The sequence below is a fragment of the Furipterus horrens genome, unplaced genomic scaffold, assembly GCF_987537825.1.
Source record: "Furipterus horrens unplaced genomic scaffold, mFurHor1.1.pri manual_scaffold_1, whole genome shotgun sequence".
Classification (NCBI taxonomy): Eukaryota; Metazoa; Chordata; class Mammalia; order Chiroptera; family Furipteridae; genus Furipterus; species Furipterus horrens.
This window is the reverse complement of record NW_028327171.1, coordinates 44,354,219-44,368,811: the sequence shown is the minus strand read 5'-3', so window position 1 is coordinate 44,368,811 and position 14,593 is coordinate 44,354,219. Positions and strand designations below refer to the sequence as shown.

General features: G+C 41.2%; 1 protein-coding gene across 1 annotated transcript in view; it reads left to right on the top strand.

Moving 5' to 3' along the window:
• MCF2L2 (MCF.2 cell line derived transforming sequence-like 2) overlaps positions 1-14,593 on the top strand; it is a 220,004-nt gene that overhangs the window by 156,697 nt on the left and 48,714 nt on the right. Inside the window, exons 16-17 of the mRNA XM_090286049.1 lie at positions 12,883-12,949; positions 13,975-14,090. Of these exons, the coding sequence (XP_090142175.1) occupies positions 12,883-12,949; positions 13,975-14,090 (183 nt within the window). The remainder of the gene's footprint in view (positions 1-12,882; positions 12,950-13,974; positions 14,091-14,593) is intronic.

Sequence of the window (14,593 nt, the reverse complement as noted above, 5' to 3'; positions counted from 1 at the left end):
GATCCGGAAAGGGAGACTACATGTCCACCCCGGGCGCGGGGCGCTGGGCGCGGCTCCATTTAGAATGCGGTCGGCTGTAGAGGAATTTTTTTTTTAATCGCACGATCGATCACATATTAATTACATATGAAACAACTGGTCTCAACACACTTTTCATTAGGGGATAGAATAATTCATTCGCTCAGAACAAGCGACAGCTGTTCGTCTGAAGAAGATAAGTTTTGACCGAGTTGCAGTTCCCTCATCATTTTATTTTCCTTTTTAGAGGAAGAGTTCTAGAGCAGGCTAGTTTTGATACAAACAGCCTTTGTCACACCACTTAAACCGCGAGCTTCTAGGGGCCTAAATGACAAAGGACGGAAACTCTAATTTATTGTAAACAAAAACTTCACCACAGCGGTTAGTTTTAAAAAATGCAAGAGGGAAGGGGAATCATCCCGCCCGCCGCCCCGACCCCCACGCCACCCCACCCCCCCGCCCAGTGATTTTTACCTTCAAGCCCAGTTTAATTTCAAAGAGAGCTTACATCAAAACTCACCAGTCCAAGCACACAGCTCCTTAAACTTCCAGATCGGAGGTCGGCTGTCCTCCCGACACCGTAGCAAAATCCATGGGTCTCAAGAACAAAATTTGCCCACTTTATCTTGGTCTTGGGCGAGGACTAGGCAGTTGGCGCTGGATGGGCTCACTGGCTTGCCCCGCAGGAGCCGGCTGGAGTGGGCAGATAGGAGCAGACCCAATCAGGGGCTCCCGCGGAGGGTGGGGCGCGGCAGCCCGGAGCCTCTCCCAGGGCCCTGCCAACGCGAGTTCCCTGCACCCCTTAGCGTCCTTGCCAAAGTCCAGCCTGGCCTGGCCCTCCTCCACCAACCTGGCCTGTTGGTGATGATGGGTCCTACCCCATTCAGTTCTTACGCGTGCAGGATAACTCCAGGGAGTGCTCCCCCGACGCCTCTTTAGTTAATTGAGATCAGATACTCAGATGATAAACTGTGAGCCAGAATCCACAGGAATGTCTTCTTTGAGCTGTTTTCCCTGCTCAAAGTACCTAATGGACATCACTAGACAATACCAGGAGAATGTAAATTTCTTCTGAAGGAAAGTGTAACTAAATCCTTTATGGGTTTGGTTTCCTATTCCCCAAATGTTTGTTCTAGCCTTCTTATAGAACAAACATTATCATTAACAGGGGTAATATTTTGAATGATTCTGTAACTGTCCATATTTCAGAACATAACAGAAAACAAAAGCTTTGTAAAAGGAATAAGACAGGTAATGTTTATGTTAAAAGTAGATTACTGAATCAGAGTTTGAAATTGTGATTATAATGTTGTACTTGTTATTTCAAACTAGATTTTCAGGATGTTTATAACTGCTTTCTTTAAGCCCTGACCCCCGTGGATGGAATCACACACTTGGCATATTAAGACCATGTTCTAACCAACTGAGTTACCTGGCCAGGGCTGAACCATGCAATTCTTTTCATATATTACCTGTAGAGAGGATGACTCGACATTGCTATTATCCACTCAGAGACTATAATGCCATATGCATGTTGGACCACAGACAGAAATATTTGTACAACATGATTTGTACGGGTGTCACTGCCAGTGGCCCATAATAACTCGTTATTAGTGCAGCGCAAATCACTTCCCTTCTTTACCTATGCAAAATAAAATCCTGACAGTAATCCCATATGCATCCCCCGCCCCCAGCTATCATATCTGTGTGTCGGATTTATGTGGAAATGTTTAATTACCATTACATTCCTCCCATGTCTTTTGGAATTAAGCCCACATAAGTCCATGTGTCAGTACAAGAGTATTCCACATGCATAAACATATAGGATTGTACCCAAAAGAAACACAAGGTGACCAGAGCGTTGATATGCACGTGAAAGTCACATATCTGCATCACTCTATATGGAAATACACCCCAGACAGATATAACTTATTTCAAATGTAAGTCAGGAGATTGGTGAGAGAAGTGTGACTTTTGTTGGGAGGAGGAGAAATGGTGTGGATGAGAGATGAGGATGAACTGAGTGCCACGGAATGCCTGCCCTGGTGCCCAGATGCACACACCACACAGGGAAGGGCAGCGGTCTGGGAGGCTCCTTTGTTCATCTGGGAGGATTTCCTACGGTGGGCTGGTTCCCCATCCCACCCCAGAGGGAGAGATAGAGAATGGTAGAATTGATTGTATAGAACAAAGCACTCAGATTGTTTTTTTGGGGAAAGAAGTACATGAAAAATGTGAAATTAATTGGAAATAAGACTAGATGATAGTGGTGATGCTGATTTGACCATATCAAAGAAGGAAGATGGCATTACCTTGCCCTCTTTGTCCACAGCAGCTGCCTGAGCACAAAAACCACTATGATTAGATTTACAAATGACTCAATCTCACCACTGGGACTTTGCTTTGCAGAGCACTAGAGAACTATAGAGAGTACTGGAAAAAGAAAACTGTCACATCAAGATGGGAAGCAAAAAGTGAGAGGAACTGCAACTTGCTTGTTAGACATAGAAAGGACAAGTCAGAGAAAGAGCAGAGGAAGAAGCAGATGTAAGGGACAGGATGAGAGAGGGCAGAGGGGCACATATCGCTAGTTGTGGGGAAAGAAGGCTTGAAACCTGAGTACAAGAGAACCAAAGAGGTGGTGGGAGCAAAAGGGACCTGAAAAAGAAAAAAGTATTGCTGAAATAATGAGAGGAGGAAAAGGTTTGATAACTGACCACTATTACCTAACACAGCTGAAATGTATCAGCATAGAGCCAGGCTTGACTGGTCAGTCAATTCGCTCTTTCTGAATTCTGTTAGGTAGAGTACAGTATTTCCTCACAGACCCTGTACAGGTCCCGTCTTATGAGCTCAGACACACCACAGGCTGCAGATTCTAAAACTGGTGCGTGTTCATGCCAGGCCTGGGCTGCGGGAGAGACAGATGGAAGCTGACCTGCCCTCCTGCTGGTCCCTGGGTCTGGGTAAGTGACCCAACTTCTCTGACCCCACAGTGGGTCATTCCTGCCTGGAAGGGTGCAGTGGGACTGAACGCAGTGACAAGGACATGTGTGAAGTGCCAACCGCCGCAATCCTTGGGGGCTGGTGGATGGCCGTCGTCCTCATGCCCACCTCGGGCTGCAGGAAGCTCTGCTCGCTGATGAGCGGCAGAGGCGGTCTGCATGCTGCATCCTGCCATCACCATAAGGAGGAGCAGCCTAGCTTCTCATATCAGGAAATACATTGCTGTCAATACAGCCTCCCCCCTTAAAATAACACAACACCTCCTGGGCCGCCTCCACCTCCTCACTGCCCACCAGCCGCTCCCACCGACATATCCTTCTGGGTGTCCTTTCCTCCCCTCACTTGCTCCTCAGTGATCTTACCCATTGCCTTTATCCCTCATTTATGTTTCTATACATTCTGAGCTCCACACGTGAATGTCTTTACTTAAATGTGCCACATTAGTCTTAAGCTTAACATGACTAAAATGGAATATCAAACATGGGTTTGGAAAGCGGCAGCTGGATGGGACTCAAATGTCCCGAGGGCCAGAATCCTCTTCTTCTCACCAGTGACCCCGCCCAGGCCGTTGCGTGTCAGTGACTGTTGGCATTTTGTGGCCGTATACATGGTCCGTGGGTCTGTGTTCCCTGCTTTGAGAGTCCTCAGAGCTCCTGAGGGTGGAACCCACGTCCTTCTTGTTTCCAGTTCCTTGAAGAATCCCCCACAAGCTCTGCACAGAGTGGATGCACACGTATTAACTGCTTGTTGCATTGAATGCTTGCTGAACGTTTCCCACATTCGTCAAATGTTCAAACTTTCCTTCCAAGAAGCCTCCTCCGTCCACAGTACAAGGGCCCCAGTGTACTTCTCCCTGATGCCAACAGGCCCCAAAGCTGACACTGGAGACATGCACCCCTCCCACAGCTCTTGCTCCTGCTCCTGTGGTTTGGCATGTTCACATCCCCGCCTGGATTCCAGGACTTGGCGGTTGGATGAAGCCGTACCAGGTACACCTGGAACTGGGGGATGAGGGAGCCGAGGGCACACTGAGGGACTTCCCCAGGCCATTCTCAAAACCCACTTTCTTCCTTTCTCTCCTACTCTGCACGGGGGAGCCCCCCGCCCCCCACCTTCCCTGATTATCTCCTCCATCAACGCTTAAGGGCCTCTCTATGTGCCTGTCTAACCCTCAGCAGGGACCCCACAGGGACAGGGACAGCCTCAGAGAGGCAGGCCCTGGTCGCTGGGACCCTCCTTGGTCCAGCAGAGCTGTGCTGTGGATAGGGTGGGCCTCACTCGGGGGAGGGGTTGGAGGGGGAGGACTGGGGGTGGCAGTGAGGCCGGCACAGGTTTCATTCCCTGCTGCAAATGCTCAGCCCCAGTGACAGTGGCCTGGCCCCACTCCTCAACAGTGGGTCTCTCAGCATCTCCTCTCCCCTCCCCACCTACAGATCAGACACACACTTTCCTCTCAGCGCCATTCAGGGTTCTGTGCACGTGCCCAGGACCTGCCTCTGACTCAACCTTCTTGTCTCCTGCTCAGAGGGCGTATCCAAATGGAGTAAATGAGTGACATCTGTGTAGGGACAATCTTCAGTGCTGTCGGATTTACACTCATATTTTCAGAGACAGTAGGTACCAGCCTTGCCACAGCTATCTAAACCGAGTAAAACGATTTGAGTCCTGTGATGGAGTGGTACCTAAAAACACGAACATTACAGCCGATGCCCAGAAAATGGTAACTGACTATGATATGCGGGCTGCAGGCCTGGCCCAGGGGCAACCAGCTGTGTTAGGAATTTCACACATAAGTTTGGTTGTGCTGACATTTTAGGGACAACTAGAAGAGAATAAATTCTCTATTTACTCTTTCTTAAGAGTTAATAATTGCTAATTGCCCATTGTCTGCTCTACAGAGCATATGTGGTTCAAATCCCACTCAAACAAATAATAAAAGGCAGTTATAGGCCTGCCTGTGATTTACATTGAGTATTATTTAAAATAAGTGGACATCTGTCCCATCTTTCCTTCATTGCTCTCCCCTGACCCACCCACCTCCTCTCCCACAGTCCATCCCCAGATGGGACAACTGTAATAGAACAACAATAAAAAAAATGGAAATAAATAAATTAAAATAAGTGAACAATTAGTTAAGAGTTAGAAGTAATATTGCTATACTGAGATTTTTTTTCATATAACTTCCCTTCTAAAAAACCAGTTCTAAAGTCTTTAATAAATCATTTGATCTGAATTAATATATATTTCATGAATTAGACTTGGTTGTTCTCATTATCTAAGGTCATAAAACTAATATTAAATACATATTTGATCCTGCAGGTTCAGGGTTAAGGATTAAGGAATCCTAGAACCAGAGAACATACATTTCTATCATAATAAGTAAACAAACAAACCTCTTGGGAGGAAAGGAATTAATAGAACAATAGGATATCTGCAGGGGAGATAAAGATACAAACAGGTCTGCAAAGAAGTTACACAGGGCAGAGAAAGCAGGTGTCTCTTCTCAACATTTTTGGATCTTTGATTATTTTCATACATTTGTTTAAAATCTTTGGGAATTTCCTCTTTGCAATAGACTTTTTTGTGTTTGCATGAAGTAGAAGCTTATTAACTGTTTCACAATCTCTTTACTGTAGATTTTTGTGTTACTTGACTACCCCTGATGGAGTTAGTATCAGTCCTACCCTTTCCCATGAATTGAACTAATAATGGTTTTCCTATCAGCAGTATCCCATGAACTTCTTGGTATACCAGAAATCTCTCATATGACATCTTGTTATGTTTGGATTGAAAATGTGCTTGTGCACCATGGCTCTGAGATTTGAGCCCAGTTTCTTGAATGCTAGGCATAAATGCATCTGACCTGAGCCAGTTTCCTTACTTGTGTCCTTACTCTGCAGGCCCTGTCACTTATGGAGCTATGCTGCAGGGTCAGAATATTGAGTACTATTTCAGGGAACTGACATTCACCTGGGCATATCAGTTACCCTGTCACTGGTTTTAGAGCTAGAAGGCCCATACTTGAACTCTTGTCGGCAGTGCCTAGCCAGAAGTTTGACCTCAATCAAATCACTTAATGCTGTGAGTCTCAATTTCTTCTTCTGTGAAATAAAACTAACAATACCTCTTGCTCATAGAATTGGTGTCTGTCTGTTCCTTAAATCTAGCATTCATCCATTCCATAAACACTTATTGAGAATTTACCTACTTGGAAGACATGGGACATCTGCCCTGGAGAAGGTCTTTGTCAGGCATTGAAAGGATCAAGAAATATTACACAAATTGAAAATACAATATTATTTCACACCCATTAGGCTGGCTATTATTTAAAAAGTGGAAAAATAATAAGTGTTAGTGAGGATGTGGGGAAATTGGAACCCTGACACATTGATGCTAATAGTACAAAATAGTACAGTTGCTTTGGAAAACAATTTGATGGAAACACTGTGTGATCCAGCAAAATCATTTCTAGGTATACAAGGTCGTCCAGAAAAAGTATAGTCATTGTTAATATAAGGGGGACAGTTTGCCCAGCATCGATGTAACCTGGCAACCAAGGAGAGTGGACTGGAATGCGCACGTGTGAACAATGATGACTTCACTGTACTTGTCAGTAGGGGCAGTAGACGCTGTTGAGGGAGCATGTGTACTGTGTGGCCATCACATTCAAAATGACTGAGCGAGTAGAGCAATGAATCTGCATCAAATTTTGCATTAAGCTTGAACACTCCTCGGTGGAGACTAGTCAGGTGATTCAGAAGGCCACAACTATGGGCAACCAGTGATTGGAGGCTTCATCACAATAACATGCCCACTCATGCATTATGTCTCATGCAGAATTTTTTTGCAAAACAGCAGATCACCCTGGTGACTCAGCCCCGCTACAGCCCAGATTTGGCGCCCTGTGACTTCCGGCTTTTCCCAAAACTAAAATCACCTTTTAAAGGGAAGCGAATTCAGACCACCGATGAGATGCAGGAAAATATGGTGGGACAGCTGATGGCAATTCAAACAAAGGATTTTGCAGAGTGTTTTGAACAGTGGAAGAGATGTTGGGAGAACTGTGTGAGGTCCCAAGGTGCCTACTTTGAAGGGGACTGAGGTGACATTGTCCTATGTACAATGTTTCTTGTATCTTCTTCAATAAATGTCTCTATTTTACATATTGCATGGCGAGATACTTTCTGGACAGGCCTTGTATACCCCCTGCCCGAAAAATTGAAAGCAGAGACTTACACCTCAGTGATAATAGCAGCATTATTTGCAATAGCCAAAAAGTGGAAACAACCCAAGTATCCATCAACAGATTAATGGATAAACAAAATGTGGTGTATATAAACAATGAAAGATATTCAGCCTTAAACAGGAATGAAGTTTTGACACATGCTACAACATGAATGAACCTTGAAAACATTATGCTAAGTCAAATAAGTGAGACACAAAAGAACAAATATTTTGTGATTCCACTTCTATGGAGTACCTGAAATAGACACACTCAGAGAGACAGAAAGTGGAATGGAGGTTACCAGGGGCAGGGAGGAATGGGGAGTTAGTGTTTAATAAGTACAGAGTTTCAGTTTGGGATGATGGAAGTGTTCTGGTGATGGTTACACAACATTGTGACTATACTTAATATTACTTAATTGGACACTTAAAGATTGTTTAAGTTTTATGTCATGTATATTGCACCACAATTTTTTTTTAAGCCTCACTGGAGGATATATTCATTGATTTTTTTTTTAAATCCTCACCCAAGGAAATTTTTCCATTGCTTCTAGAGAGAGGAAGGGAGAGAGAGAGGGGGAGAGGGAGAGGGAGAGAGGGAGAAGAACATTGATGTTAGAAAGAAATGAACATTGATTGGTTACCTTCTAGTATGTGCCCTGACTGGGGATTGAACCCAAAACCTGGACGTGTGCCCTGACTGGGAAGTGAACCCATGACATTCTGATATATGGGAGAATGCTCCAACCAACTGAGCCACATTTAAAACAAAAAACAAAAAACTTTATAATGCATAAAATGCTACACAAATGCAGGATTGTTCATTTGAATTAGGATTAATGGGTTTATATATATATAATCAATCCCTCTTTTAAAAATGAAGTATGCATGAAATTACTTTGTCATTATTTATTATGTGGTATTGAAGAGCGAGCATCTATCCAGATAAACTTTAATCATAATTCATTTATTCCCCATCCTTCCCCAAAAACAATTTGAGGTAATTTACCCTAAACACATCAGAGTACTGAGATCAGACTCAGTTAATGTAAGACAAAATATAGAAACTGAGATACAAAAGTAAAAAAGAAAGAACAGCTACTGAGCAAAACTGTTACTCTTCCATGAACCAGGAAACTGTTTCTATTCATCAGACCTTTTATAAATGCTTAAAATATCATTAGTTTCAGCATGATCATTGTATGAATCTATAGAGGTGATTTTCAACATTTTTCATCTCACAGCACACATAAACTATTGTTAAAATTTTGCAGCATGCCAAAAAAAAGTTATTTTTTTGCCAATGTGACAAAAAAATAAGTATAATTTTGATTGATTTATAAAAAAAGTAGTAATAGCAATTACCTAGTTTCTTTGCTCCAAAGTCACTTTTTAAAAAATCAGTGCATATACTTATATATAAGGACTTCTGGTACCGATAATTAACCAATCAGACACAACCTTATTATGCAGCACGACAAATAAGATGTAACTCTGTTATATGATATATATATTTATGGTTCAAGATAGGCCATTCACATTAGACAGCTGTTATTGTGTTGGCTGTTGTCATACTTTTATTTGACAATCTAAGGCAGTGGTTCTCAACCTTCCTAATGCTGCAACCCTTTAATACAATTCCTCATGTTGTGGTGACCTCCAACCATAAAATCATTTTTGTTGCTACTTCATAACTGTAATTTTTCTACTGTTATGAATCGTAATGTAAATATCTGATATGCAGGATGTATTTTCATTGTTACAAATTGAACATAGTTAAAGCATAGTGATTAATTACAAAAACAATATGTAATTATATATGTGTTTTCCGATGGTCTTAGGCGATCTCTGTGAAAGGGTCGTTCGACCCCCAAAGGGGTCGCGACCCACAGGTTGAGAAACACTGATCTAAGGGAAAAGAGGTCAGTGCCCCTGACTAAATAGTCAGCTATCATATGTCTTAATAATTCTTGTGGCACACTCACTGAAAATCGCTGCTCTACAGTGTTTTGTGTCGTTACCATGTATAGTTCTGAGGATTTATTAATGTAATTACAGAAACAGAACACCTAATTGAAATAGAAGAAGGATGTAAAACTAAGAACATGTTTTCCTAAATCTGAACCATCAGAACCTGTTCTGTGCTTAATGAAACAGGCTCCTGGATTGGTATCTGCCCTGCAGGCCAAATCAGTCTCCTACACCTTCCCCTTGGCTCCTGCATCAAGTCTGCGTGGTAGCTGGCATGACAGCCAACACCTCCACCCAGGCTCCCCCTGCCTCTCATCCTTCCCCTCCCCAGACCCCGTCCCAGTAGCCTGAGTCCCACAAGGCCTCTGTGTAGCCAGAGCTTTTACACCTTGTTCATGTGTCCTTCTTCCTGGAATACCCTCCCATTTTCCTAGTCAGGTCCTCACTTCTTACAGAGAACAGTTCAGATTTCAACTTCTCTAAGACCTCTCCTCATTGATTGTCCTGTTGCACATTGCAATTACACATTAACTATTTAGTTCATTGAGGTTGTAAATGAGTAGAAAGTCTTACGACCTTTGTTTTATTTCTTTTTTAATGGTTTTATTTATTTATTTATTTTTAGAGAGAGGAGAAAGGAGGGATAAAGAGAGGGAGAGAGGTGTCAATGTGGGAGAGAAACATTGATCAGTTGCCTCTTGCATGTGCCCCAACCAGGGACCTGGAAAGGAAAAAGACTGGCTTAACAGTGACATGAGGGTTATTATTATTATTTTTAAGCTGAACTGAAATGTAGGTGACAGATGCTCAGGGGATTTCCTATCGTTTTATCCGTTGCACTCAAACAAGTAAAATGAAGCAGCTGGGTGAGATCCATAGACCCTTTTCCAAACTATAAACAGATATAACCTGACAAGGGATTTTTTCTTCTTCTGAGTTGTATTTTCCTGTGTCAGATTCTTTAAAACTCCTAAGAGTCTCTAAGTTCATACGTAGCTGTTGGGTAATAAAATGGATTTTCCTCACCACCTAGTGATTTCTGCCGTTGGACTTCATTTAATCATCAATTCATCCTTAAACAGACTTGCCAAGTCACTTAAGCCCAGTGCTTCGTGAGGGCCTGTGAGGCTGGCTGCTCTCTGATTTTCCATGAATGCCTAACTATTGCTGTGATCCTACTTGATGTCATGGCTCGTAGAAATAGATTGGTATCAAGGCCTCTGTTTCCTTCTGACAGTCACTTCAGGATGATTTACAAAGAGCAAAGAAACCTCTTATTCAGTGACTCTGCTAAGTATGAACTTTTCCGTTGTCTTTATCCTTCTTGAAATTGTATCCTCTGTCAGGGGCTAACCTTCATCAGTCTGGTAACACACTTTTATAAATAGATACAAAGATTGTCATTTAAAAAAAGAGCTATAAAATATATGAATTGTAGAATTTATTTATATCATTCAAACAGGGTTTACATGTCATTAGCTCCAAAGCATTCATTTTAAAGTGTCATGTGAGCCATTTCTTAAGTCATAAAAGTGGCTAATGTTTAAAGATTTTTTAAATCAAATATTGTAAAAGGGGATAGAGTGAAATGTAGAAATTCTCCTTCCCTGTTTTCTAGCTTTCAGTACCATCTCTGAAAGCAGTCACTGTTAACAATGTCTTAAGTTTCTTTGTATGAATTTTCTAAACCTATAGTTTTACTAAACATATGTGTAGTACATGCTCATTTTTATACAAATTATCACACTATGCTTACTTTCCTGCATCTTGGGGTTTTTTGTTTGTTTTTTTTCCCAGTCCCTTAAGTGTCTTATGTCATGTCAGCATGACTCAACTGGCTTCTTTATTTTAAAAGCTGCCTGGCATTCCATTATATGTATATACCATAACTTATTAATGAGAATTTAAGTAATTTCCAGTTTATATCTGGTTGTTGTTGCAGTGCTATTGTTCTAATAACAAACAATACACATTCTTAGAAGTGGAACTGCTGAGTCAAGGAGCTTGCGTTTTAAATATGATGAGCTTTTGTAGATTATCTTGCACAAATTTACACTTCCGTCAATATTGTCTGAGAGTGTTTCTACATCCTCATCTATCGGTCTTCCTTCGAGATTTGAAATTTCTACCATTTTACCAATTAAAAATTGTTACTTCTTTTTACTTTGTCTTTATTGGATTAGTGTGTATTGAGGTTTTTTGTTTTTTTTACATAAGACTAATAGCTATTTGTATATTTGTATGAATTGTCTTCTTCATGTTCTTCAATTATTTGTCTCTTGCCATGTCCATTTTATGAAAGGAGAAGAAGCCATTCACTAGGATAGGTCACCCTTTAATAGCTAACCAGCAATGGTTCACAGGAAACTATACACGTATATATTCTACACATGAACACTTGTACAAACACTAACTCACTTGAAGGTATAAAAGAAAGCCGGGAAAAGAAAGTGTGGCTACACAGCTTGAGAAGAAAAAGAAAACAATCTGTCTAGAGATAGATGTGGGAATCTAGCCTCACTCTATTAGTTTTCTATTGCTGCATAAAAAATGAGCAGAAACTTAGCAGCTCAGCTCAGTTTCCCTGGGACAGGGGTCTGGAGACAGCATGACTGGCTTTTTGCTCACGTCCTATAGACTAAAATCGCAGTATTGGCCGGCTGCACTTGGTATCTTAAGTTCACGTGGTTGGCGCAGAATTCAGTGCCTTGCAACTGTAGGACTAAAGTCATTGTTTCCTTGCTGGCTGTCAGTCAGCTGGATGCTACTCTCAGCTCCTAGAGGCTGCCTGTGCTCCTTGCCACATGACCCCTCCAAAGCCAGCAAAGGAGACTCTCCCTTGTGTTAAATTCTTCTCATGCTTCCAATCTCTCTGACTTGTAGACCCAGATCTGAAGAGTTCATGTGATTGGGTCAGGCCCAAATGGGCTATCTACTTCTCTTAAGGTTAAGTGATTTGTAACAAATCAGAATGGCAAAATCCCTTCACAGCAGCATCTAAATTAGCATTTGATTGATTAACCAGAAGGCGGTATGTGCACAGCAGGGGGCAGGAATATTGCAGGCCATCTCAGAATTGCTCCCACCTCACTTCCCACCTGCTTTCCTCAAGGGAAGCGGACAGAGCTCAAGTCATTTGGCTGAAGTAGTTGATCTCATTGAAACATCAAATGCCAGAAGAAGGGGGTGTGCCTGGCATCCATCTAATTGTGCAAAACAAAATCCATCCATCCATGTGGGTCAAAGATCCATGTGAGCAATTAAACAGCAGGAAGCCAGAATGAAAATCTAGGAAACCACACATACACTATAGGGGTCAGGGAGACCTTCCTGACCAAGAATCCAACCTGGCCATTTCCAACCCCACTGGCTGCCCTCTTGACCCCCACCCTGTGGCCCAGCGGAGGACAGCTCATTCGCTGGATGCACACATGAATTTTGACTCCTTGCTGTTTCTTCTAACATCAGTGTGATCAGAGTGTGGTTGTGGGAGCTGTTGGCCTTGGGTGTTCAGTAGAAGAGAATGAATTGACCACAGCCTAAGTAAGTGAGCCACTAAGAGGAACTATTGATGAGCATTATCCTAAAAGAATTCTAAAAAATCACTCTGCCCTCCCTCTGTCTCTCTCTCTTGCATCTTCCCACCTGCTGCTGTGATTTCAGGCGCATTATATGTGACTTGCTTGAGACTGAAGAGGTTTATATAAAAGAGATGAAGAGCATAATTGATGTAAGTAGATTGGGGGGAATGTTAAGCATGTATTCAAACTGAAGAAACTTTGTTGCACAAAGAGAATCAAAATAGGTACCATATTTCTCTAGATTCCATCCTCTCCCCTGCCAGGTTTCAGGTCTTACAATATCACAAGTGTCTTTCCAGTAGGAATAAGAACCTTCTTCTGACTGTTCATCCATGCAACTCAAAAACTTCTAAAGGATTGTGCCAGTTCATACTGATTCTAGTAATGCTCACTAGGTTCGCTATATGCTTACTAACAATGGATATAATGGAAATGTTTTTGATGATTTAATGAGGGAGAATTGTTTCTCATTGTTTTAAGTAGCACTTTTTGCTTAAGACTGAAAATGTGCATTTTCCTTATTTTCCTAAGGGCCTAATTTTGAGGAATAAATTATATGTAAAAAATTATAATAGAATTTTTTTACCACAAAATATCAGAAAACCAAATATCCCATTAAAAGGGAAATGGTTAATAAAGTCTGATATACATGCTAAATGAAATATTACTCAACTGTTACAAAATAATTATTTTGAGTAATTTGTAGCAACATTGAAAAATGCTTATAAGATTAAATTAAAAACAATACATGTAGAAATTTACAAGCAAACTCTAAAACGTGTATGGCAAAACAGAATACAAATTATTTATGTACTGTGATTATAACCATATAAAATAAGTTCTCTAAAAGTCATGAAAGAAATATAATAAAATAATAGTAATTGCAACAGGTCATAAAGTAATGGGTTTTTTCCTTTCACATTTGACTTGCATAACATAAACACTAAAAAATATATATTTGTTCTTTCTATAAAAAGTGCCATTTTATTATCATTACCAAGAAGCCATCTTCTCCTGAAGATGGACAGATGAGGAAAATAATATCAAAATAATTTGATGAAATGACTTTCAGGAAATATTTATGTTATTAAAGTTTTATTCCTTGGAGTAGCTAATTCAGATAATCTCTTACATGTTCCTATCTATAAAACCTACCTTGTTTCCATCTCTGCAGGGATATATCACTCCAATGGATTTTATTTGGCTGAAGCATCTGATTCCAGACGTTCTTCAGAATAACAAGGACTTTCTCTTTGGGAATATTAGAGAACTTTATGAATTTCACAACAGGTATATAATACTTTACATTATCAGGAAATATGGAAAGTAAGTGAAAGATGGAAACCAGACTGATGGAATTTGGTGATGAGAGCACTTAGGTATTTTCAGGCTTAAGCAAGTAGTCCAGAGTCAGTGAATTGGGATAGGATACAAAGGAAAGATGGGAAAAGACATTAATAGAACATGTATGAAGTGTCAAGCATCAGTGTTGTATTCATTTGTGTGTTCTTTTGCTTATTCATCTATTTATGCATCAGCATTTATTGAGCACCTGTTTGGTGTCAGGTGCTGTGTTTGGCATGAGGAACACAGAAATGACCAAGGCATTTGTTCACATACCTATTATCATAAGGATCTAGGGTGTAAAAAATGCTAACTAGTCACACAAGTTGTCTTTTTAGTCTAGGCGGCTTTCATGTTGAGTTCTAAAGAAGTAGGGGAGGAAGGGACTTTGGAAATCATTTTCCAACCCTTTCACTTTACTGATGAGGAAACCTCAGCTTGTTTAGTCA